At 39.3% G+C, this 26,379-nt stretch overlaps 1 protein-coding gene across 1 annotated transcript in view; it reads right to left on the bottom strand.

The window, feature by feature from the left end:
• CCDC141 (coiled-coil domain containing 141) overlaps nt 1-26,379 on the bottom strand; it is a 209,351-nt gene that overhangs the window by 6,810 nt on the left and 176,162 nt on the right. The window contains exons 20-24 of the mRNA XM_089916618.1: nt 19,365-19,548; nt 16,343-16,452; nt 13,293-13,298; nt 10,463-10,576; nt 1,087-1,940 (exon numbers count right to left, since the gene is read on the bottom strand). Of these exons, the coding sequence (XP_089772744.1) occupies nt 1,087-1,940; nt 10,463-10,576; nt 13,293-13,298; nt 16,343-16,452; nt 19,365-19,548 (1,268 nt within the window). The remainder of the gene's footprint in view (nt 1-1,086; nt 1,941-10,462; nt 10,577-13,292; nt 13,299-16,342; nt 16,453-19,364; nt 19,549-26,379) is intronic.

Genomic DNA, 26,379 nt, shown 5'->3' with positions numbered 1-26,379 from the left:
ATTTAAATTCCTAAATACAAAATTCCTGATCTGTAAAAAACATGCAATTGTAAAAACAACAAAATAAGATAAAAAGCGTAAACGGCTGCACTGTAACCCAAGTGCAATTTCTTTTAATAATCTGAGAAACGAACATTTTCTCATAAACTCTTTAGAGAGCTGATCCACACTTCAAGTACCATCAACAGGCACACACAATAATTGAAAGAGTTAATTTAATGTTTACTGAAATAGTATGATAAATAAATACTATTTTACTTAGTTTATAAGTATAAACTCATGCTCATGTATTTGTAACTTTGTCCTCAAATAAATATACTTAAGGTTGAAAACTTGAAAAATTTCTAAACGTTTAAAAGTAACCCACATATTAAGAAAGTTAGAACTGCTTTTATGATAACAGTGATATAAAACCTGTGTTCTGCCGTTTACTTTTATTAAAACAAATTGGCTAAAAATGGTGATGTGTCTAGAGTAAAACCACATTGTTCACAGCTCAGTTATTACATCACCTTTCAAAAATGGCTTTATTACCTATCACTAGAAGCAACTGTGAAAGAAATATTTTTATTCCATCTTTCACACTGAAGAAATGTAAAAGAAGAAATCTTAGTGAGATAAACAAATATTACAAAAGTGGCATGTGTGACTCTGTTGGAAGAGGGAAAAGATGGAATTGGTAAATGAGAGAAAAGAGAAAAACCCAAATGCTTATGTTTTTTAATTGGATGTTAAACCAAGTAAATGTCATGCTTATGTAGGAATAAACAATAGGAAAGAAGTTCAAGCACAACTTTTAGAAATGCGGAATGTTAAACTGAAACCAAAAAATAGCACAACTAAGTTGCAGTGCTTTTGGAGTTGGTTAAATCATTATTTTATATGGTTACCTTTTCTTTAAGGGTATCAGCCATGCGGCTACAAAAATGAGAGTTGGGGGTTCGATGTGAGATTGAATCATGCAGTGTTGCAGTGACCTGGAATATTAATCAGCTACCCCTAAACCTTTACGTTAGTGCACACAGAATGATTTGCTCAGTGATTCAATTTGTTTCTGTTTATGGCTTGTCGTTATAGGCTACCCACCATGTCAGTGTAGGCTCTGGAAATCCTGTTACTTCAACTTCCAAAGTCACTGGAGAACCTTCCATGACAGTTACATTAGACAAGAGCCTGGAGAAATTAGGGGCCTGGCCAGCTAGGCTGACCACGCTGTTCTTTGCTGAGGTAACTTTAATCTCTTCTCTGGGAACCATTTGCCTCTGACAGGCCTGGCTGGGGCCTGGCTGAAACCCGAGGCCCGAGCATGCATCCTGGGAAGCATGCAGCCTATGTCGGGTTTTAGTGACGTTATTATCAGCATGCGTTTTCTCCGGTGTTTCTAGCAAACTTCCCTGAGCCTGGGGGTGCTGTTGCAAAGCTCGCGCATGCACTTCACTGCACATGCTCTCTGGAGGTTTAACACTGATTCTGTGGAAGTCAGTACTCTCTTCCAGAAATCTTCGGGATGTTAATGGGGGCTCAGCTTGGAACTGGGGGGAAGGCTTCTCAAAATGACTTGAAAATGTTTCTCTCCTATCATTGCAAGCATCAGCAAAAGCAGCAGGTGGCGGAAGGCCAGATTCCGGGGCCTCCCCTGGACCGCTGGTCCCTGTCTGCATCCCGTGGCCGCTTAGGTGCTGGCAGAGGGACGGGAGGGCACGCGCCTCCAGCTCCATGTCAGACAGAGCGAGGAGGGAACTGGGGCTTCCTGGGAGCGGAGGCAGGGAGACGTCATCGGGCGAGACACAGTCATATTCTTCTCCTGAAAGCACATCCACGGGCAGGAGCAGGCCTTGGACAGCACCCTCTGGGCCGGGGACCAGCTGCTTCACTTCCCGTGGAAGTTGACCCTCTCCTGCTCTATTGACCGCCAAGTCGTCCACTGGCTTGGCGTGCTCCTTCAAAATGGAAAAGTCAAAGTTTCCAGTTAGTGGTCGAGTTTTCTTTTTCCAGGTCTCAAAGTCAACCTCAGAGAGACAACTTGAGAAGACCTGCAGTAAGTGACAGCTGGGGCCCTGGCTCTGGCCTTACAGAACTTGAAACTGTCTGCTGAAGCTCAGCACAGCCCTGTCCCATGACTAAGGAATCGGTGTAAACCGACCTCCAGCCTCTGAGTGAGAAGTGACAGACCTTGCGACACAGAAGAGAGAAAGCCCTGGTTCTCATCTCTCATGATGCGGTCTCGACTGGATCCATGTCTTTCCAATCATGATCTGAGGAGTCTTCCTCTGCCAGCAAATTCTGGTTTGGTTTATTTATCTGTCTACACTTCACAGCATTCGTGGTTCCCAAATATCAGATGTTTCCTTTTAGGTGATCCTCAGACCCTCCTAGAATAACCCTCCTTTTTTCTCAGGAAATCCATTCTTTTATTATTATTATTATTATTGTGGTAAAATATACACAACCTAAAATTTACCATTTTAACCATTTTTTAAGTGTACAGTTCAGTGGCATTAAGGACATTCACGGTGTCGTGCAACCAACACCATTGTCCATCTCCAGAATCTTTTCATCTTTCCAAACTGAAACTCTGTGCCCATTAAAGACTAACTTCCCCTTCTCCCATCCCCCAGTCGCTTCTACTTTCTGTCTCTATGAATTTGACAACTGTAGGTATCTCATATAGAGAAAGCCAATTTTAATGACTGGTTTTATTTTCTAAAAGCCCCTTAGTTTTATTCTTACAATGAAAAATATCTATTGAGCACCTATTATATACTAGGTACTGTGCTAGGCATTGCAGAGATAAATGGTGAGTAAAAGTAAATATAATCCTTCCCTCTTGGAGATGACGGCCTAGCAGGGAGGTAGATATTAAGGGAACAATCCCATGTTGTGGACTTCCGCAGGAGAACACACCAACATACAGTAGAGGAACACTTGCCACTTGTCTTTCTGTCCCATGTGGAGCATAGGTCATTCTACGAGACTGAGAAAAACAGTGATCCATCTCACACTGTTCTAGTATTTCTCTCCACTCACTGACGTCCATCTCTGGTTTGAGAAGAGGTTCAAATAATCCTTCTGGCATAGACTCAAAAGAATATTGAAGCTGAAAGGGATCTCATTGATCCCAACCTACTTGTTTTATAACCACTTCATTCTTTGCCTTTCCTCAGCATTTTGGGCACATTTTTCCTTAATTAACAATTACTGGTTTTTGTCCTGTGGCTACTACTTGCACATGAGAAAGTTATGTCTTGCCTTGACTTTGAGTTCTTCATTTTAGCCCATAGTCCTGTTCTGGACATATACTTTACAGGTGATTTTTGAGAAATAAATGTGTTTTCAGGTTGAAGATTAGAAGTAAACCAAAACAATGTTCCTTCTACTATCCCACAGATATGACTTACCCTCAGAGAAAGCATAATCCCAGCTGAGAGAAAGTGGTTTCCTTCAGTCATTTAGAAAAAGTTTAAACCCTGGGTCTAAAGCCAGAAGTTCTTAAAAGTTTTTCTCATTAAAAAAATTACTAACGGGATAAAATATTTGCAAATGATGTGATCAACAAGGGCTCATACAACTCAACAACAACACAACAAAAATCTCCCAATCGAAAAATGGGCAGAAGATCTTAACAGGCATTTCTCCAAAGAAGACATACAGATGGCCAATAGGCACATGAAAAGATGCTCAACATTGCTAATTATTAGAGAAATGCAAATCAAAACTACAATGAGGTATCATCTCACACCAGTCAGCATGGCCATCATTAAAAAGTATACAAGTGGGCTTCCCTGGTGGTGCAGTGGTTGAGAGTCTGCCTGCCAATGCAGGGGACACGGGTTCGTGCCCCTGTCCGGGAAGATCCCACATGCCGTGGAGCGGCTGGGCCCGTGAGCCATGGTCGCTGAGCCTACGTGTCCGGAGCCTGTGCTCCGCAATGGGAGAGGCCACAACAGTGAGAGGCCCACGTACCGCAAAAAAAAAAAAAAAAAAAAAGTATACAAGTAATAAATGCTTGTAGGAATGTAAGTTGGTGTAGCCACTATGGAGAACAGTATGGAGGTTCATCAGAAAACTAAAAATAGAATTACCATATCATCCAGCAATCCCACTCCTGGGCATATATCCAGACAAAACTCTAATTCAAAAAGGTGCATGCACCCCTATGTTCATTGCAGCACTATTTACAATAGCCAAGACACAGAAACAACCTAAATGTCCAGCGACAGATGAATGGATAAATAAGATGTGGTAATATATATACAATGGAATACTACTCAGCCATAAACAAGAATGAAATAGGGGCTTCCCTGGTGGCTCAGTGGTTAAGAATCCGCCTGCCAATGCAAGGGACACGGGTTCGAGCCCTGGTCCGGGAAGATCCCACATGCCGCGGAGCAACTAAGCCTGTGTGCCACAACTACTGAAGCCCACATGCCTAGAGCCCACGTGGCACAACAAGAGAAGCCTGCACACCTCAAAGAAGAATGGCCCCCACCCGCCGCAACTAGAGAAAGCCTGCGCAGAGCAACGAAGACCCAACACAGCCAAAAATAAATTAATTGAATAAAATTTTTTAAAAAAGAACGAAATAATGCCATTTGCAACAACATGGATGGACCTAGAGATTATCATACTAAGTAAGTCAGAAGGAGAAGGACAAATACCACATGATATCACTTATATGTGGAATTTAAAATATGGCGCAAATGAACTTATCTATGAAATGGAAACAGAATCACAGATATAGAGAACAGACTTATGGTTGCCAAGGGGGAGGGAGCTGGGGGGAGGGATGAAATGGGAGGTTGGGGTTAGCAGACGTAAGCTATTATACACAGAATGGATAAACAAGGTCCTACTGTATAGCACAGGAAACTATATTCAATATCCTATGATAAACCAGAATGGAGAAGAACCTAAAAAAAAAAGAATGTATATATATGTATAACTGAATCACTTTGCTGTATAGCAGAAATTAACACAACATTGTAAATCAAATATACTTCAATAAAAAATACTAAATAAACATATATTCCATAGGGAATGCCCCTCCTTCTTTTGGTTTTCCTACCACAGCTTAGTGCCTCTCCTTCCATCTCTCCCTGAATGTAGAATGTTTATTTTCCTTTTCTCAGGGACTTTGATCCTACAACCTCCTGTTCAGACTAAGGATCTCCTCTATGTCATTCTGACAGCCTCTGTTTGAACACTTTTTCTGAATGGGTGCTTTCTTTGAAAAGAAGTTTATGCTTTATTTGTGTTAAGAATAACTTCCTGTATTTATCACAGATCTGCCTTTCCTCAGTATCCACCAGTACATCAGAATTGGCCTCTTGGAATGACATAGAAGATGTCTGACTGCTCTCCTCTTTTAACAGCCCTTTGACTATTTAGAGAATTGGTCCTGCAACCTCCAGGTCTTATTCTGCCTTAATTCCTGGAACTTTCTTCATTCTGGTCACCTTCGGAGGTCCCACTTTAATGAGCTACAAACTCCTTCATGGGAGGGCAGGGACATTTGTTGATCTGAGGGTCATGCAGGGGCAGGCCACTCCTCAATGACTTCTATGGGTAACATAGGCCCCTCTGGAAAAGAATAATGTTGAAATTTTGCAACAGGCTTAGGAGAAATTTGGATAAAAGTCTGGGCTAGTCTCCCTACTCCTCACTCGCTCCTGGGGAGGAAGTGACTTACCTAATTGTGGGTTTGGAAGAAGAGACTGAGACTGCTCAGCTCTGTCTCTTTGAGTCCCTCTCTTTTGGATGTGCCTTCCATCAAGTGGGTGCATCCACACTGGCTCTAATGCATGAAAAACCTCTGTAAGGGAAGCCTGTGTTGTCTAGCTGTGCACCCAAGTGGCTGAGTAGACAAGTCTGTCTCAACCAGAGATGAAGTTTGGGGAAACCCACTAGAAAAGTCCAAGCCCTGTCCTCCAGTCCAGCTTTTACTGGTTACTGATTCCTGACTCCTGTGTCTCACTTTCAAATGGTGCTAAACTCAAGAAGGTAATCCAAGGATATTACGTTTTTTCACTCCCTATAATTCCTGAAGTAGAAAAATAGTTTCCACCAAAAATACACTACCAGATAACTTCCACTGACAATGAGAGAGTTTTCTCAAATCTTTTTCTAGAAACATTTCAACTTATGTTTATTTCCAGGATTTACTTACTTTTCAGGTGGAAAGTAATCAGTGGAATCATCTCCTTGATCTACATGATATGTTTTTATGAAAGTGACTTTATTAGTTCTTTGTTTTTATAAGAATCACACGGGACTATTGATTCACAATGTTTTTAATCAACTAAAATGTCCTATTTCCTCTGTCTATTAATACCACTGATAAAAGTGTTGAACACTGCAGAGTTTAGGACAAAGCCAACTGTCTCCCCAGGGCAAGGCAAACTGTCTTCCAGGTTGACACTGATGAACTATTTAACACGCTTGGGCACAATTATAACCTGACCAAACGCCCATTCAATTCACATTTCTCCACTTACCTTAAGAGACATATCGTGAGTGTGTTTATCAAATGACTTCCTGAAATCACAATAAATTTTGTCTATGGCACCAACCTAGAGTTTTCTATTAAATAATCATCTTAGAAAGCAAAATAAGGTGAATTTAACACAAGTTTTTCTGAGTAAATCCATGTTGGCTTTTGACACTTCTGTCTTTATTCTCAAATGCAAATAGGCGTTCCGTTTTTAAGTCACTATGGAATTTTACAAAAATCACTTTTAGAACTCACTGAACTATAGTTTCCTGGATATACTAATTTTCCTTTATGAAAATGGTTTCCAGACATTCACATATACCAACTATCTTTTATATTTCTCCACCATAAAGCCATTTTTTGCTATTAGGAGAAAAAAAGTGTGTGTGTGTGTGTGTGTGTGTGTTTCCAGAAAGGGGTAGATAAATCTGTGTATCTCAGCACAGACAGGGAATATTTGCATCAATCTGATGAGTTCTGGCAAAGTGTCTGGGAAACCGATTTAACTCACCAAAACATAGCTCATTCTCAATTTCTTTCTCGTATAGCCTTGGCTGCTCTTTGTCTTTGTTGATTCCTTTTTCTTTTCCCACCTTCTAAAAACATGAATGATGTGTAATCTTGTCTTTAAGTTTTCTAATCTTCTCTATATACTTTTCCACTCAAAGATCTCACCCTATGAGATCTAATGATCATTAACTTTTAATTAATATTATATCTAATGATCATTAACTTTTAATTAATCCTAAATCTATAGCTTTAGATCGTATCTCTGTCAGGATTTCTGAACTTTCATTTCCACTGATGGACATAATCACTTGACTCTACAATCATTGCCCTGTAGGCAAACAAAATGAGCATCTGGAAGAGAAAATATAATGATACTCTACATCCATTGAACTAAGTGTGTAGCACCAGTTCTCCAAGTCCGTAGGGTGGGGAGCCATGTTTGTGGTAAATTTAAGGGAATTCCACAAGGCTTTATCTTCTAAAATATCTCCACAATAGGTAATCTTATCTTGGTTTATGATTTAATGAAGGTAAGTGGGAAGTGGATAAAGAAAGATATTGAACATAGGGCTTGGTCTATGAAAGGCTTTTCTGGGGAAGGCTCTTGGAAGGGGATTTGGGCCGTCAAGGGGTGACTTGGTACCCTTAAGCACTTGGGGAGGACAAGGTAAGAGAGAACAGAAAGGTGGTGAAGAACCTTTTGCCCTTCCCATTATTTTCCAAAGCAAATGTCTCAAGAACATCTTACTCCGCCTACCAGGTGATCAGGATTACTGGAAGAGGGCCCAGGGACTGTCCTCACCCACTTTGATAAGAGCACTCCACTGAATTGTTTGCTATGAAAGCACTTCCATGCTGCTACTTTATTAATCACTGTGTAATAGATGAATGGAAAGAGGGAAAAAATTTGGCATGGGAATCTACAGTATCATTACAAAACAGCTTATTTATACGCAGCAGTTTCTTGGAGCTCCCTTTTGGTCTTGTGGAAAAAGTTACATGGCTTAAATTCAGGAGAATTGGGCTGCCTGCCCAGTTCTGACACTACTTCCTGTGAATTTTGGAGGGCAAAATATTTAATCTCTTTGGGCCTCAGTTTCCTCAACTGTAAAATGAGATTTGATCAGATGATTGTTAAATCCCTTCTAGCACTAGAATTCTGTAACTCTAAATGCTGGTATCATAAGCCTTACATAGTTCTGTGATTTTAGGCAAGGCTTTTAATACTCTGTGCCTCTGTTTAACCTTAGGGGTTTTTAGATATTCCTGTGGATTCAGCTTCAGTGCTCACCTTAGGGAATAAAACACCATCACTAATCTGTTAGCAGTGCAATGGGCACTGCATTTACTGAATTGCTTAATTCTACCAACTGTATTTTTTGGGTCAGAAAAATGAGAAGCACTTTACTATCTCCAGGAAAAAATCCTGTGATGAACATTTTCTTATAATAGTTTGGTGGAATTGTTCTTTCTGACTCAAATAATTTTCTGAGGAAGAACAATACCATTTAAGGGTATTAAAATTGAATGCAGTGATTCCCACATGAGCTTTTCACTTGGTGCTTCTTGTTATCTGCCCACATGGTGTTTCATGAACTTGTTACAGCTGACCTATAATATAAATGATAGAGACAGTAAGAGGGTAAACGTGGTTGAGCTGTTTAAAAGTGAAGATTACTGCTGCCCTTTCATTTTGCCAATTGCACGAGAACATATACATGAAATGAGGTCAATGAGAGATCATGGTGTAATTATGGATTTTCACTTTTATCCTAAATATCTGATGATCTATCATGTCTTTTAATTTACGTTAAAGTAAAAGTGATTTCTCAATGAAAGAAAATCTTGCTTTTTTTATTTAAAGGAATCTGTTTCTTTAATTTTTTTCTAAGAAAAGTAAATAAAAACAAGAAAGCCATTTTTACTAAGTATAAATGAGTGTGTTTGCTTTGGCAGCAATCACTTTTGTTTCTAATCTTACTAAATGTGTGTGGTTGACAATGTAGAAAAGTGTGCAGAATTTAAAAAAAATAAATAATATGTTGTTGGATTTAGTATCTCTTATAACTTAGTTAAGAAAATGTGATGCATTTAATGTTATTCTTTATCATTTCGACTAGTTAGTCTCAGTCAAGGTTGATTTTGCTCCCCAGGGGCCATTTGATAGTTTCTACAGACATTTTTGGTTGTCACAACTGGGTGGAGAGCGGGTACTGCCGGCCAGGAGTGCTGCTAAACATCCTACAATGCACAGGACAGCACCCACAACAAAGGATTCTTTGGGCCAAAATGTCAGTAGTACCGAGGTTGAGTAATCCTGGTTTAGACAATCAGAGTAACCAAAGATCATTTGATATAAGGCTAAAGTCCAACAAGATGATCAACGTGTGGCAGCTTTCCTTTGCCTCAGAGAGGAATCAGGGTTTAAATGCTACAAGCCCATCCCACGAAAAAAGTCAGCTTGCTTAATTAATGGTACTTGCTGCCTGGTGGTTGTATAATTGCACTAGACCTTGACATAGATTTAACCTGCAGAAAAGGACATATAAAGAAGCTTTTAAGTACTGCATTTAGTTTAAGAAAAGGTAAGTCTTTCTCCATGAGATGACTGCAACAAGTGGGGAGAATTTTTTTAAACTCTCATGTCACAAAGAGTATATTTTATTTTATTTGGGAGCAGTTGAGAAAAATGTCAATTCTGCTTGCTCTTTCAGTTCCTTGGGAGAGACACAATCATTGGGAGCAAACTTGGCAAAGCATAAAGTCAAGAGCTAATTATAGTCCAGCAGCTATGAATAGACAGTGAGCAACTTATACCGAAAATCCATCATGATGTGATTTAAATAATGCTTTTGAAATGCATATGCATTTTGTGAATATTTGCAGTTCTTGCTACATGCTTAATTTATCTGTAATGCATAGGCTTTAAAATAATTTAACATTTCTCTAAATACTTTAGTATTTATATTTCAGTTGCATTCTATGTTTTAGTACATATGAAATATCATCTTAGAGGTAGATTCTATGGCAACAAGATACAATCTATCAATAATTTCATGTATTAAGGTTTTCCAGGGGGTAGTGTAAAACAACAAAGTCATAACTTGGTGGTATGATAAAGAGGGAGAAGTAAAATTTGAAGTTGGGATTGAAAGGCAGCTAAAGATGGGAGAAACAAAAATAGTTTGGGGAGATGGTGTGGTGTTTGAATGGCTGTCCCAAAGCCACTGTGAAATGCTATGGCTCCAGTATTCAGTGGGAGGGACTCAGAGGGAAAGAGCACAGATGAGAGACGAAGGACTAAGTAAGGGATAGAAAAGAAGGGAAGAGGACACTCACATTTCATTTACACAGGAAGATTCAGATCGATAATAAGGCTTAAATTCATTTTTTTTCAATGCACAATGACTCTAACCTCAAAACAAAAGTAATGAATATCTGAGGGTACATAGTTTTCTTTACCTTATTCCTTCCTTTATTGAATATTGTCTGCTTATTTCTCCCTGGTTCTTTTAGTAGGTCAATGCAATCATCGTGGAAGCCTTCCAAATTCAGATTCATCTTTAAAACGTTTCCCTGATGTACAAAGTGAAGGTTAGTGAGAGCCTGGGCCAGGAAAGTTGGGGGAACAGTGCCACACAATAACCACTTGGAAGAAAACATAGACCACTTGCAATCTTTCAGTAAATGTATTCCTCAAGAGACTGGCGTACTCCCACGATGTGATTTATAAAATTATCTCTTCAAGCTCACAGTTCCCTTCCTACCTCACTCCTTTGATAAAGTTGATTGCCAGTAAAAATAGGTTGTTCAAAGGCCCAGCTGGAAAAAAGTCATTGTTATAATAGGATGCACCTACAGGAACATTCTCTAGAGAGAAAAATCATTGTGCGTGGCAGTTTAAACCATCGCAAAAATCTAGGGGAGCAGCCATGAGGAGGAAATGACTGAAGATTCTGATGGAGAACAAAGTAGGAAATTCAGAGTATTTAGACAAGCAAAATGTTTGGGAGACTCATGAAAAGAGGAAGGTAATATAATTGAGTATGGTAAAGAAAAAAAACAATTGAGAACAAACGATGGTTTGTGGGTGGTGATATTTTGCTCCTACAGTTCATGGGGCTCTGTTTTAGTCATGGAAGTAGAGGGTGTTTGCTAACTGCTGAGGAGCCAGTGTAAGAGCTTTGAAGACTTTGTGAAGATGAAAGGAGCCACAGGTACACGAAATGACAGGACACCAGTTTAGGATGAGGTTATAGGGCAACAGAAGATACTCTATACCACCTGGAATACAGGCATTAGATGGGCCTTAAAGAACAGGTATGCTTCTCAAAGTGTACATGTTACACCAACTTGGAAGATTTGGGGAGACATTTACTGGGGAGATTCAGCTTTTACTCCCAACTCTAAAAATTAAACTGGTTTGTATTACTGGATAAATTACTCTGCTTTAGTACACACTTGATACCTAATTCCAAAGTGGAACGTAGATTGGTACAACCACTATGGAGAACAGTATAGAGGTTCCTTAAAAAACTAAAATTAGAACTATCATATGATCTAACAATCCCACTCCTGGGCATGTATCCAGAGAAAACTATAATTCAAAAAGATACATGCCCCCCAAATGTTCACTGCAGCACTATTTACAATAGCCAAGACATGGAAGCAACCTAAATGTCCATCGATGAATGACCGGATAAAGAAGATGTGGTACATATATACAATGGAATATTACTCAGCCACAAAAAAGAATGAAATAACACCATTTGCAACAACATGGATGGACCTAGAGATTATCACACTAAGAGAAGTAAGCCAGACAGAGAAAGACAAATATCATATGATATCACTTATATGTGGAATCTTAAAATGAACTTATTTATAAAATAGAAAGAGGCTCACAGGCATGGAAAACAAACGTATGGTTACCAAAGGGGAAAGGGGGGTGGGGGGAAGGATAAATTCAGAAGTTGGGATTAACATATACACACTACTATATATAAAGTAGATAACCAACAAGGACCTGCTGTATAGCACAGGGAACTATACTCAATATTTTGTAACAACATATAAGGGAAAAGAATCTGAAAAGGAATACACACACACACACATTCAGTTATATATATACAAATGAATCACTGTGTTGTACACCTGAAACTAACATGATATTGTAAATCAACTAAACTTCAATAAATAAAATAAAATAAAATAAACCAAATTGCCAGTTGTGGAAGGAGTACTAGATTTTGAATTACAACTAAGTTCATATTGCAGACCCACCACTACTGAGTGTGGGTCCCCAAGCAAAGCACTTTTACCCTCTCTGAACTTCACTCTAAAACAAAGAAAACAACATCTACCTTATTACCATTACAAGGTTATCTGGAAATCACTGAGGTAATATTTATGAAAATCCTTTGTAAATCTCAAAATGCTAAACAAATAGAAAGGATTATTATCACTGTCTCAGCCTTGACAGGGATTTCTGGGTCTGCTTTTTAATGACCCCCTGCAAAAGAGAGCCACAGAATCAACCTTAAAAACATAAAAACCATACATGTATGCTCTCATAGAAACATCTGTAAAGTGTTAGCAAGCATCATTTGACAGGCCTTTTGTTTAGGCCGTAACTTGTAAGGGCAATGTTTTTTTGTTTTGTTTTTTAATTAAAAAAATTTTTTTAACATCTTTATTGGAGTATAATTGCTTTACAATGGTGTGTTAGTTTCTGCTTTATAACAAAGTGAATCAGCTATACATATACATATATCCCCATATCTCTGATGCCCATTTCTCTTGCCAAAGAGGCCATTCCTCATTTTTATGTCCACCCAAACCAAACTTTTTTGGGCTATTGAATGATTTTTTTTTTTTCTGTACCAATCCTTTAAGCATTTACTACAAATGCCAAAACACTTTCGGGAGAACATATTTTCGGCAAAGCATAGTGTTAAATGTTGTGTGGGATGCTAAACTGAACGAGGTTTCCTTAGGTATAATCAAGGAGAGAGGCTGGGATGATCATGGTAGTTATATGTGATGATTATGGTAGGAAGGAACACAGGAGCTACAGCACAGTGATCCCCAAGCTTTTTGGTACCAGGGACCGGTTTCGTGGAAGACAATTTTTCCACGGACTGGGGGGTGGGGGATGGTTTTGGGATGATTCAAGCGCATTACATTTATTGTGTACTTTATTTCTATTTATTATTACATTGTAATATTTAATGAAATAATTATACAACTCATCATAATGCAGAATCAGTGGGAGCCCTGAGCTTGTTTTCACTTGCCGCTCACTGATTGGGTTTTGATATGAGTCTGCAAACAATTGATTTATTAGGTCTCTGTGCAGTCAAACCTCTCTGCTAATGATAATCTGTATTTGCAGCTACTCCCCAGCGCTAGCATCACTGCCTCAGCTCCACCTCAGATCATCAGGCATTAGATTCTCATAAGAAGCGCACAACCTAGATCCCTCGCATGCGCAGTTCACAGTAGGATTTGCGCTCCTATGAGAATCTCATGCCACTGATCTGACAGGAGGCGGAGCTCAGGCGGTAATGCAAGCGACAGGAAGTGGCTGTAACTACAGGTGAAGCTTCGCTCGCTCGCCCGCACTCGCTCCTGCTGTGTGGCCCGGTTCCCCTGCGAAGTGACACAGCTAAGGAAGTAATTGTGGAGGAGGCACTATTTGGGTCTGGCTTTGAGAGATGAACAATTTAGGTCAGAGAGGTAGAAGGCCATGCACATGAGGTACAGTGGCCCGCCCTTACCCATGGAGAATATGTTCCAAGACCCCCAGTGGATGCCCGAAACCACAGATAGTACCAAACGTTATATATATGTACTATGTTTTTTTCCTATACATACATACTTATGATAAAGTTTAATCTATAAATTAGATTAAGAGATTAATTAAAATAACTAATAATAAAATATGATAAGTATAGCAATATACTGTAATAAAAGTTACATGAATATGGTCTCTCAGAATTGAAAACTTATGAATTGTTTATTTTTGGAATTTTTCATCTAATATTTTCAGACTGAGGTTGTCTTCAGGTAATTGAAACTGAAGAAAGCAAAATTGTAGATAAGCGGGAACGACTGTAAAAGTTTAGAAGCAGGAGACCTGGGAATGTCGGGTAGGAGACCATGAGATAGGAACCTACAATGAATGTAGAAGCACAGTGGTTTGGAAAGACAATCGGCCCCAGAACATTGGAAGGCCTTGAGTCCGAACTTTATCCGGTAAACAAGGAAGAGTTTGTAGTGAAGTGTTCTGAATGTAAAAATGACACTAGCAGGCTCATCTAGCAGGATTGAATAATTAGGAGGCTCCTGACTAGCACAAAAGAGAATCCAAGTGATAGGTTAGGAATAAGAAAGAGAGGGTGCAATGTTGACTCCAGGGTGTAGAAGGAAGGGGGAAAGTGGAAGGGGGCAGAGGGAGTAGAAACAGCTTTCAGTAAGAATAGCCATGAAGGTGAAAAACTGGAAAGGGCTATCACTTTAAGAGAGTCGATTTTGTTTAGTGGAGCTCACTTGGAGATGTACAGCATAAATGGGAGGGATGCTGTAGATGACAGCAAAGAGTCAGAGGAAGCAGCCGTTTTCAGGCTGAGTATCAGAAATCAGAAGAAACACATCCTCAGGGGGTGGGGTGAAGGTGGGGAGGAAACGATTAATGCTGAAAAAGATAATACAAAATATATGGTGCATTCATACATTACTGGTGGCATTATAATTGTAAAACATCTATGAAAAGCAAAGAATTTTTGTGTAGGTAATAATACAAAAGAAAGAAAAAAGCTTCATGTACAAAGATGCTCACTACAGTGTTACTGAAAATGGTAAAGAATTTGAAAAATCTAGATTCTCAACCAAAGGAAAAAGATAATTTGATTGGGTGCCCACTGAATTAAAAGCTTAGCAAACCACTGAGGGACTTCCCTCGTGGTGCAGTGGTTGGGAGTCTGCCTGCCAATGCAGGGAACACAGGTTCAAGCCCTGGTCCGGGAGGATCCCACGTGCTGCAGAGTAACTGGGCCCATGTGCCACAATTGCTGAGCCTGTGCTCTAGAGCCCACAAGCCACAACTACTGAGCCTATGCACCTGGAGCCCATGCTCCACAGCAAGAGAAGCCACTGCAATGAGAAGCCCGCGCACCAAAATGAAGAGTAGCCCCTGCTCGCCGCAACTAGAGAAAGCCCACGCGCAGCAACGAAGACCCAGCACAGCTATAAATAAATAAATAAATAGATAAATAGATAGATAAATGAATAAATAAGCAAGCTTAGCAAACCATTTTGAATGGAATGTCACTCAAATTTATGACATGGAAATTCATACAGAAAAAATAGTTGCTGAAGATAAATATAATTCTGCTCCAAGCTGCAAGAGCACCATTATGTCTCAATACCAACAGCAATCACAACAATAATCACAGGTGTCTTCACATTCAATCCTCAGGGCTATCCTGTTATTAGCTTCCTCTATTTCCTCCATTTTATAGATCAGGAAACCGAGACTCACGGCCATTAAGGAATTTACCGCAATTCATTCACAAATCCAATAATTTGGAGAGTTGGTATTCCTAGGGGGCTGTGTTTTATTCTAGAGCCTGTGCTCTTGATTACCTTGCCATTCTCTCTATCCTAAACAACTGGTTCTTTCAGCCAGTTCTGAAAACAGCACTAATGAAACCAGTTTTGACACAACATAGACAAAAACAATATATATATACATATATATGTATATATATACACACACAAACATATATATATACATACATTTCTCTCTTTTAACAAGATTTTACCTAGACATAGTCATAAACATATTTTCTCTCTATTTTTTTTACCATCAATTTATTTATTCCATGAAAGATGCCAATGATTAGTTTAATATTTCCATGAAGCTAAATGTTCAATGACCATAATACCTGAAGATTAGTTTTATTTTCTCCAGGGCCACAATTTGGAGGAGAAAAAATAACATGTTCATTATTTATGAGGGAAAACGTAAAACTACTTAATATAGACTTTGATTTTAATGGCACACATTTATCCTTTAGGATATGATCCATGAAAATATAAACAAGACACCTTAATAGTTTAGTCCTTATTCTCAGCAATATTTTTCTCTGCAGTGATGGAAAAGAAACAGAATTAATTATCAGAAACAACCATATAATTATGTTAGAAAGCTGTGAAACAAATGTGCACATTATGTCCCTTGAGAATTTCCGTTAGAACATCTTTGTACCAGAAGACACTTGATAAACACATTTTTATTTATATCACTTAAAAATACATATTCTGGTAAGAAGAAATTACCTTTTTTTCTTCAAGCTCTGTGAGAGAGCTACATAATTCAGTAACAGATTCAAGAACCTCTTTGTGTTTGGCCACTATTTTCTCAGCATATTTCTGCCCTTCTTCAAAACCTGGGGAGGAGAAGGGTTAAGTCTATTTTTAAAGCTCAAATCCTTAGCAGAAAAAAAAATCCCAGGCATTAATTGATCTCCCCAGTGTCCAGCATAAGGGCTGGTAAATAGTAAGTGCTTACTAAATACTTGCTGAACAGATAAATAAATAAAGGCATTACTGGAAAAACCAAGTATTCTAGAAAAATGGTTACATTTGCTGTGCCATGTCCCTCTTATATAACCTAAATAATGTTTCTATATTAATATTCTTAAAGCTCCATTCTAACCAGTTTTCTCCTTTTCAGAACATTCAGTGGTTCTTCACTACCTAGAAAAGTATACATTCAAGGCCCTCCATAATATGGTTTTAACCTGCCTCTCTCAAAGGTATGTCACCCTAATTCTCTCACATATTTAATCTCTGGACAAACTGAACCAGCAACTTTTCTCTCAAAACCCCCATAGCCACTGAGTATTCTTTTCTGTACTGGGAATGCCCTCACCATAACCCCATCTCTGCTTGACAAATCCTACCCACTCTCCAAGGTCTACCTGAAATGCCAACATCTTTGTAAAAATGTTCTTAATCTTTCCCAACTGGATTTTACCTCTTCCTATTGGGATAATGATACAAATATCTATCACGTAGTGAGTGCTTATTATTTGCCTGTGGCTAGGCATTTTATATGCATTAGCTAACATAATCCTTCTCTGGTAGGTTCTACTGCATTTTCCAAATGAGGAATGCAAGGCTCAACAGAGCCTTTTCAGGTGACCCAGACAATAATTGGAGGAGAAGGGATTTAAACTTGGACTACTGGACTCCACAGTTCAGGCCAAACTAGAATTATACATTGTTATGGGCTGAATTGTGTCCCTCTCAAAATTAATATGTTAAAGACTCAACCCCCAGTATCTCAGAATATAACCATATTTGGAGATGAGGTATTTAAAGAGTGATAAAGTTAAAAAGAGGCCATTAGGGTAGGGTCCCAATCCAACATGACTGGTGTCCTTATAAGAAGGAGAGACACCAGCAAACCAGGGGTGCTTGTGCACAGAGGGATGCCCATATGAAGAGGCAGCAAGAGAAGAGAAGCCTCAGTAGAAACCAACTCTGTGAGCACCTTAATCTTGGACCTCTAGCTTCCAGAACTGTGAGGAAATAAATTTTTGTTGTTGAAGCCACCCAGTCTGTGGTATTTTGTTATGGCAGCCCTAGAAAACTAATACACACATTTTATACCTTTCTCACTGCATTTACCATATTGTGATTTCTAGGTACAGACTGTGGATTCTTGAATGATGGAACTAGGTCTTATATGTCTTTATATCAAGCACAGCTCTGAGTACATAATAGGTACTCAAATTTTTTTTGAGATAAATTTATTTGCATTAAAATTCTGGGTTCAATAATGCTATAAGAATTGATATACTATTTCTAAATTATCTTACCTGATGCAAATTCTAAGAAATGCATAACTTCCATACTGAACAGATGAAGACTCATGCCATTCATTTATTCGTTCAGTGATTCATTTATTCAGCAAATATTTGTTAAGCACTTAGTATATACCATAATGCAGTGAACTCCCTTTTCTCAAGGAGCTTACACTCTAGTAAGGAGAGCCAGACAACAGACAACCATACAATATGTCAGTTGGTGATAAGGCCTTGGAATACAAACAAAGCAGGATGTGGGATCTTGCATGATGGGAGGGTAACGTAACTTTTATGGTGTCATGTGAGTACTTCCCATGTGCTGAAGTTGAGTGGCACTGAAACATAGTGATTAAATATACTTCCCTTACCCTCAAGGAGCTTATGGTCAGTTGAGAAGACAGACAAATGGAAAGGTAATTATGCTACAGTGTGAAGAATACAATAACAGAGGAAAACATAAACCATCTTATAGAAGCAGAGTGCCTCCAGAATTTTTTAGTACACTTATACGGTAACTATAGTAGGAATGAAACATCACATTAGTTTTCTTTAATTTTTCAATCTATATTTTATTGTTCTTATGTTTCTACCCTTTTCTCTGGAAAATCATTAATAATTCATTCTTAGTAATTTGATGTTAGGGAGTACAGTATATATTGTTCCACAAAATTTTTATGCCTATCCATGGATAGTGCTTCCTGTAATAAGAGAAAATGTCCACCTGACAGCAGCTGTGGACAGCCAAATGAAGCACCTGTTGCTACCTTCCTTTGGGGCTAGATTTGCCCTGTCACTAGGAATTACTCTTGGCCTTGTAGTTAACAATGTCAGGGAATTCATGAAAGTTATTCCTTTGCACCCTCAAGGACTGTCAACCCCCAGGGGCCTTTTAAATGGGGGCTTCCCTCAGATAGAAAGACTTCTCAGACTGACAAAGTCATGGATAAGAGGAAAGCACAACCAGTGAGATGGTCGTTTGGGTTCTCCCATTTATTCCACAAGTGAGAGGAAGACAAGGGAAAATCTTCCAGCTCTTTCTCATATCCACAAACCATAACCCTCATAGAAGTGAGAGGGCTGTAGACCTCAGTCTTAGCTTTCTAGCTACTTTAAGTATAATATTATGGGAGTTTTGTATTTTTTTGAGAAATCACCCTAGTGGAAATTAGATTTTTTTGTCTACATAAGCTGAGTATTTTTCTGGTTTTATTACCCTGAAGATGAACAACAAGAATGGGGGAGAAAGCAGAATTTAGAAGGAGGGTTTACAAATGGTCATTAAAGATCCACAGGCTTCATCTCCTACAGCCAGGAGCTCCTTCCTCTATTCACTACAGTTCACTTTTGCTCTTATCTTTAAACTTTTCCTTGAATAGGTTGGGGTAGTGAGGACCCTGAGGGCTTGCCATGCTCTGCTTCCTGCTGGATTAGGTTCACTAGAGATGTGTTCAATAGTGAATCAGTGGATATCTTAAAAGAAACCTCACCATATAAGCGCTGAGCCAGGTCATTGATTTCCTGAATCCTTTCTTCTTGCTGAGGCACTGAGGGTGTGATAAACTTTTTGAACTGCTGAAGGAGAATCTCCACAGCTTCCTTGGTCTTGCACTCTGTGGAATATTTTCTAACTCTTACAACTGTGGCACTTGCGTCTTCATACCAAAAGTGACACTAAATTAAAATGGGACAAAGCATAGATTAAAGAGACACCATCCTTCCAAAGTTCTTCATTTTGATCACTGAAATATCAAATTTCAATTTCCTCAAACTTTATATTCACATTAGTGTGAACTCTTTAAGTCCTAAGAAGGAAAACATCACAACGTGATCATATACTTTTGCACTTGGAAATTAGAGTCAGGTAAGAAAGTAGAAGTACGGAAATCACTCTGATTTTCCTGCCTTCTTAGGTTTGCCTGAAGCATAATTCCTAAGAGGAACGTTGCAGACTTACAAGAACAGGCAGTCTAAAAAAGCATGTGGGAGGAGCTTCAAGATGGCGGAAGAGTAAGACGTGGAGATCACCTTACTCCCCAGAAATACATCAGAAATACATCTACATGTGGAACAACTCCTACAGAACACCTACTGAATGCTGGCAGAAGACCTCAGACCTCCCAAAAGGCAAGAAACACCCCACGTACCTGGGTACGGCAAAAGAAAAAAGAATAAACTGAGGCAAAAGAATAGGGACGGGACCTGCACCAGTGGGAGGGAGCTGTGAAGGAGGAAAAGTTTCCACACACTAGGAAGCCCCTTCACTGGCGGGGACGCGGGTGGCAGCGCGGGGTGGGAAGCTTCGGGGCCACGGAGGAGAGCGCAGCAACAGGGGTGCAGAGGGCAAAGCGGAGAGATACTCGCACAGAGGATCAGGGCCGACCGGCACTCACCAGCCCGAGAGACTTGTCTGCTCACCTGCCAGGGCAGTTGGGGGCTGGGAGCTGAGGCTCGGGCTTCGGAGGTCGGATCCAGGGAGAGGACTGGGGTTGGCAGCGTGAACACAGCCTGAAGGGGTTAGTGCGCCACGGAGGGCTGGGAGGGAGTCCGGGGAAAAGTCTGGACCTGCCGAAGAGGCAAGAGACATTTTCTTCCCTCTTTGTTTCCTGGTGCGCGAGGAAAGGGGATTAAGAATGCTGCTTAAAGGAGCTCCAGAGACGGGCGCGAGCCGCGGCTATCAGCGTGGACCCCAGAGACGGGCATGGGACGCTAGGGCTGTTGCTGCAGCCACCAAGAAGCCTGTGTGCAAGCACAGGTCACTATCCACACCACCCCTCTGGGAGCCTGTGCAGCCCGCCACTGCCAGGGTCCCATGATACAGAGACAACTTCCCCGGGAGAACGCACGGCGCGCCTCAGGCTGGTGCAACGTCATAACCGGCCTCTGTTGCCGCAGGCTCGCCTGGCAGTCCGTATCCCTTCCTGCCCCTGGCCTGAGTGAACCAGAGCTCCCGAATCAGCGGCTCCTTTAACCCCGTCTTGTCTGAGTGAAGAACAGATGCCCTCAGGCAACCTACATGCAGAGGCGGGGCCAAATCCAAAGCTGAAACCCGGGAGCTGTGCAAACAAAGAAGAGAAAGGGAAATTTCTCCCAGCAGCCTCAGGAGCAGCGGATTAAATCGCCACAATCAACTAGATGTACCCTGCGTCTGTGGAATACCTGAATAGACAACGAATCATCCCAAATTGAGGAGGTGGACTTTGGGAGCAACGATATATATATATATATTTTTTTTCCCTTTTTCTCTTTTTGTGAGTGTGTATGTGTATGCTTCTGTGTGTGATTTTGTCTGTATAGCTTTGCTTTTACCATTTGTCCTAGGGTTCTGTCTGTCCGTTTTTTTTGTTTTAGTATACTTTTTAGCACTTGTTATCAATGGTGGATTTGTTTCTTGGTTTGGTTGCTCTCTTCTTTCCTTCTTTTCTTTTTTTATTAGTTAAAAATTTTTTTAAAATAATTTTTTATTTTAATAACTTTTAAATTTTATTTTATCTTCTTCTTTTGTTCTTTCTTTTCTTTCTCCCTTTTATTCTGAGCCATGTGGATGACAGGCTCTTGGTGCTCCAGCCACGCATCAGGGCTGTGCCTCTAAGGTGGGAGAGCCAAGTTCAGGACACTGGTCCACAAGAGACCTCCCAGCTCCACGTAATATCAAACGGCGAAAATCTCCCAAGATCTCCATCTCAGCGCCAATACCCAGCTCCACTCAATGACCAGCAAGCTCCAGAACAGGATACCCTATGCCAAACAACTAGCAAGACAGGAACACAACCCCACGCATTAGCAGAGAGGCTGCCTAAAATCATAATAAGTCCACAGACACCACAAAACACACCACCAGATGTGGACCTGCTCACCAGAAAGACAAGATCCAGCCTCATCCACCAGAACACAGGCACTAGTCCCCTCCACCAGGAAGCCTACACAACCCACTGAACCAACCTTAGCCACTGGGGGCAGACACCAAAAACAACGGGAACTAGGAACTTGCAGCCTGTGAAAAGGACACCCCAAACACAGTAAGTTAAGCAAAATGAGAAGACAGAGAAACACAGCAGATGAAGGAGCAAGGTAAAAACCCACCAGACCTAACAAATGAAGAGGAAACAGGCAGTCCACCTGAAAAAGAATTCAGAATAATGATAGTAAAAATGATCCAAAATCTTGGAAATAGAATGGAGAAAATACAAGAAACATTTAACAAGGACCTAGAAGAACTAAAGAGCAAACAAACAGTGATGAACAATAAATGAAATTAAAAATTCTCTAGAAGGGATCAATAGCAGAATAACTGAGGCAGAAGAACAGATAAGTGACCTCGGAGATAAAATAGTGGAAATAACTACCGCAGAGCAGAATAAAGAAAATAGAATGAAAAGAATTGAGGACGGTCTCAGAGACATCTGGGACAACATTAAACACACCAACATTCAAATTATAGGGGTCCCAGAAGAAGAAGAGAAAAAGAAAGGGACTGAGAAAATATTTGAAGAGATTATAGTTGAAAACTCCCCTAATATGGGAAAGGAAATAGTTAAGTCCAGGAAGTGCAGAGAGTCCCATACAGGATAAATCCAAGGAGAAACACACCAAGACACATATTAATCAAAGTATCAAAAATTAAATACAAAGAAAAACTATTGAAAGCAGCAAGGGAAAGACAACAAATAACATACAAGGGAATCCCCATAAGGTTAGCCGCTGACCTTTCAGCAGAAACTCTGCAAGCCAGAAGGGAGTGGCAGGACATATTTAAAGTGATGAAGGGGAAAAACCTACAACCAAGATTACTCTACCCAGCAAGGATCTCATTCAGATTTGACAGAGAAATTGAAACCTTTACAAACAAGCAAAAGCTAAGAGAATTCAGCACCACCAAACCAGCTTTACAACAAATGCTAAAGGAAACTCTCTAGGCAGGAAACACAAGAGAAGGAAAACACCTACAATAACAAATCCAACACAATTAAGAAAATAGTAATAGGAACATACATATCTATAATTACCTTAAATGTAAATGGAGTAAATGCTCCAACCAAAAGACATAGAGTGGCTGAATGGATACAAAAACAAGACCCATATACATGCTGTCTACAAGAGACCAACTTCAGACCTAGGGACACATACAGACTGAAAGTGAGGGGATGGAAAATGATATTCCATGCATATGGAAATCAAAAGAAAGCTGGAGTAGCAAGTATCACATCAGACAAAATAAACTTTATAATAAAGGCTATTACAAGAGACAAAGAAGTGATCATAGTGATCAAGGGATCAATCCAAGAAGAAGATATAACAATTGTAAAAATTTATGCACCCAACATAGAAGCCCCTCAACACATAAGGCAAATACTAAAAGCCATAAAAGGGGGAATTGACAGGAACACAATCATAATAGGGGACTTTAACACCCCAGTTTCACCAATGGACAATCATCCAAAATGAAAATAAGGAAACACAAGCTTTAAATGATACATTAAACAAGATGGACTTAATTGATATTTATAGGACATTCCATCCAAAAACAACAGAACACACATTCTTCTCAAGTGCTCATGGAACATTCTCCAGGATCATATCTTGGGTCACAAAGCAACCCTTGGTAAATTTAAGAAAATTGAAATCGTATCAAGTATCTTTTCTGACCACAGTGCTATGAAACTAGATATCAATTACAGGAAAAGATCTGTAAAAAATACCAACACATGGAGGCTAAACAATACATTACTTAATAACCAAGAGATCACTGAAGAAATCAAAGAGGAAATCAAAAAATACGTAGGAACAAATGACAATGAAAACACGATGACCCAAAACCTATGGGATGCAGCAAAAGCAGTTCTAAGAAGGAATTTTATAGCAATACAATCCTACCTGAAGAAACAAGAAACATCTCAATTAAACAACCTAACTTTACACCTAAAGCAATTAGAGAAAGAAGAATAAAAAAAACCCAAAGTTAGCAGAAGGAAAGGAATCATAAAGATCAGATCAGAAATAAATGAAAAAAATGAAGGAAACTATAGCAAAGATCAATTAAACTAAAAGCTGGTTCTTTGAGAAGATAAAAAAAATGGATAAACCATTAGCCAGACTCATCAAGAAAAAAAGGGAGAAGACTCAAATAAATAGAAATGAAAAAGGAGAAGTAACAACTGACACTGCAGAAATACAAAGGATCATGAGAGATTACTACAAGCAACTATATGGCGATAAAATGGACAACCTGGAAGAAATGGACAAATTCTTAGAAATGCACAACTTGTGAGACTGAACCAGGAAGAAATAGAAAATATGAACAGACCATTGACAAGCACTGAAATTGAAACTGTGATTAAAAATCTTCCAACAAACAAAAGCCCAGGACAAGATGGCTTCACAGGCAAATTCTATCAAACATATAGAGAAGAGCTAACACCTATCCTCTCAAACGCTTCCAAAATATGGCAGAGAGAGGAACATACCCAAACTCATTCTACGAGGCCACCATCACCCTGATACCAAAACCAGACAAGGTGTCACAAAGAAAGAAAACTACAGGCCAATATCACTGATGAACACAGATGGAAAAATTCTCAACAAAATACTAGCAAACAGAATCCAACAGCATTTTAAAAGGATCATACACCATGATGAAGTGGGGTTTATCACAGGAATGCAAGGATTCTTCAATATATGCAAATCAGTCAACACGATACACCATATTAACAAATTGAAGGATAAAAGCCATATGATCATCTCAATAGATGCAGAGAAAGCTATCAACAAAATTCAACACCCATTTATGATAAAAACCCTCCAGAAAGTAGGCATAGAGGGAACTTACCTCAACATAATAAAGGCCATATATGACAAACCCACAGCCAACATCGTCCTCAATGGTGAAAAAGTGAAACCATTTCCACTAAGATCAGGAGCAAGACAAGGTTGCCCACTCTCACTACTATTATTCAACATAGTTTTGGAAGTTTTAGCCACAGCAATCAGAGAAGAAAAAGAAATAAAAGGAATCCAAATCAGAAAAGAGGAAGTAAAACTGTCACTGTTTGCAGATGACATGATACTATACATAGAGAATCCTAAAGGTGCTACCAGAAAACTACTAGAGCTAATCAATGAATTTAGTAAAGTAACAGTATACAAAATTAATGCACAGAAATCTCTGGCATTCCTATACACTAATGATGAAAAATCTGAAAGAGAAATTAATAAAACACTCCCATTTACCATTGCAACAAAAACAATAAAATATCTAGGAATAAACCTACCTAAGGAGACAAAAGACCTGTATGCAGAAAATTATAAGACACTGATGAAAGAAATTAAAGGTGATACAAGTAGATGGAGAGATATACCATGTGCTTGGATTGGAAGAATCAACATTGTGAAAATGACTCTACTACCCAAAGCAATCTACAGATTCAATGCAATCCCTATCAAACTACCACTGGCATTTTTCACAGAACTAGAACAAAAAATTTCACAATTTGTATGGAAACACAATAGCCAAAGCAATCTTGAGAAAGAAAAACGGAGCTGGAGGAATCAGGCTCCCTGATTTCAGACTATACTACAAAGCTACATATGGTACTGGCACAGAAACAGAGATATAAATCAATGGGACAGGATAGAAAGCCCAGAGATAAACCCACACACATATGGTCACCTTATGTTTGGTAGAGGAGGCAGTGGGTAAAAGATAGCCTCTTCAGTAAGTGGTGCTGGGAAAACTGGACAGGTACATGTAAAATAATGAAATTAGAACACTCCCTAACACCATACACAAAAATAAACTCAAAATGGATTAAAGCCCTAAATGTAGTGCCAGACACTATAAAACTCTTAGAGGAAAACATAGGCAGAACACTCTATGGCATAAATCACAGCAAGATCCTTTTTGACCCACCTCATAGAGAAATGGAAAGAAAAACAAAAATAAACAAATGGGACCTAATGAAACTTAAAAGCTTTTGCACAGCAAAGGAAATCATAAACAAGATGAAAAGACAACCCTCAGAATGGGAGAAAATATTTGCAAATGAAGCAACTAACAAAGGATTAATCTCCAAAATTTACAAGCAGCTCATGCAGCTCAATATCAAGAAAACAAACAACCCAATCCAAAAATGGGCAGAAGACCTAAATAGACATTTCTTCAAAGAAGCTATACAGATTGCCAACAAACACATGAAAGAATGCTCAACATCATTAATCATTAGAGAAATGCAAATCAAAACTACAATGAGATACCATCTCACACCGGTCAGAATGGCCATCATCAAAAAATCTGCAAACAGTAAATGCTGGAGAGGGTGTGGAGAAAGTTGGTGGGAAGTTGAGCACTGTTGGTGGGAATGTAAATTTATACAGCCACTATGGAGAAGAGTATGGAGGTTCTTTAAAAAACTAAAATTAGAGCTACCATATGACCCAGCAATCCCACTACTGGGCATATACCCTGAGAAAACTGTATTTCAAAAAGAGTCATGTACCACAATGTTCATT

The sequence above is a fragment of the Delphinapterus leucas genome, chromosome 8, assembly GCF_059928025.1.
Source record: "Delphinapterus leucas isolate spDelLeu-1000000601 "Yukka" chromosome 8, BTC_Dleu_Yukka2, whole genome shotgun sequence".
Lineage (NCBI taxonomy): Eukaryota > Metazoa > Chordata > Mammalia > Artiodactyla > Monodontidae > Delphinapterus > Delphinapterus leucas.
The sequence above is the reverse complement of the archived record's forward strand: the minus strand, read 5'-3'. Positions and strand labels throughout refer to the sequence as shown.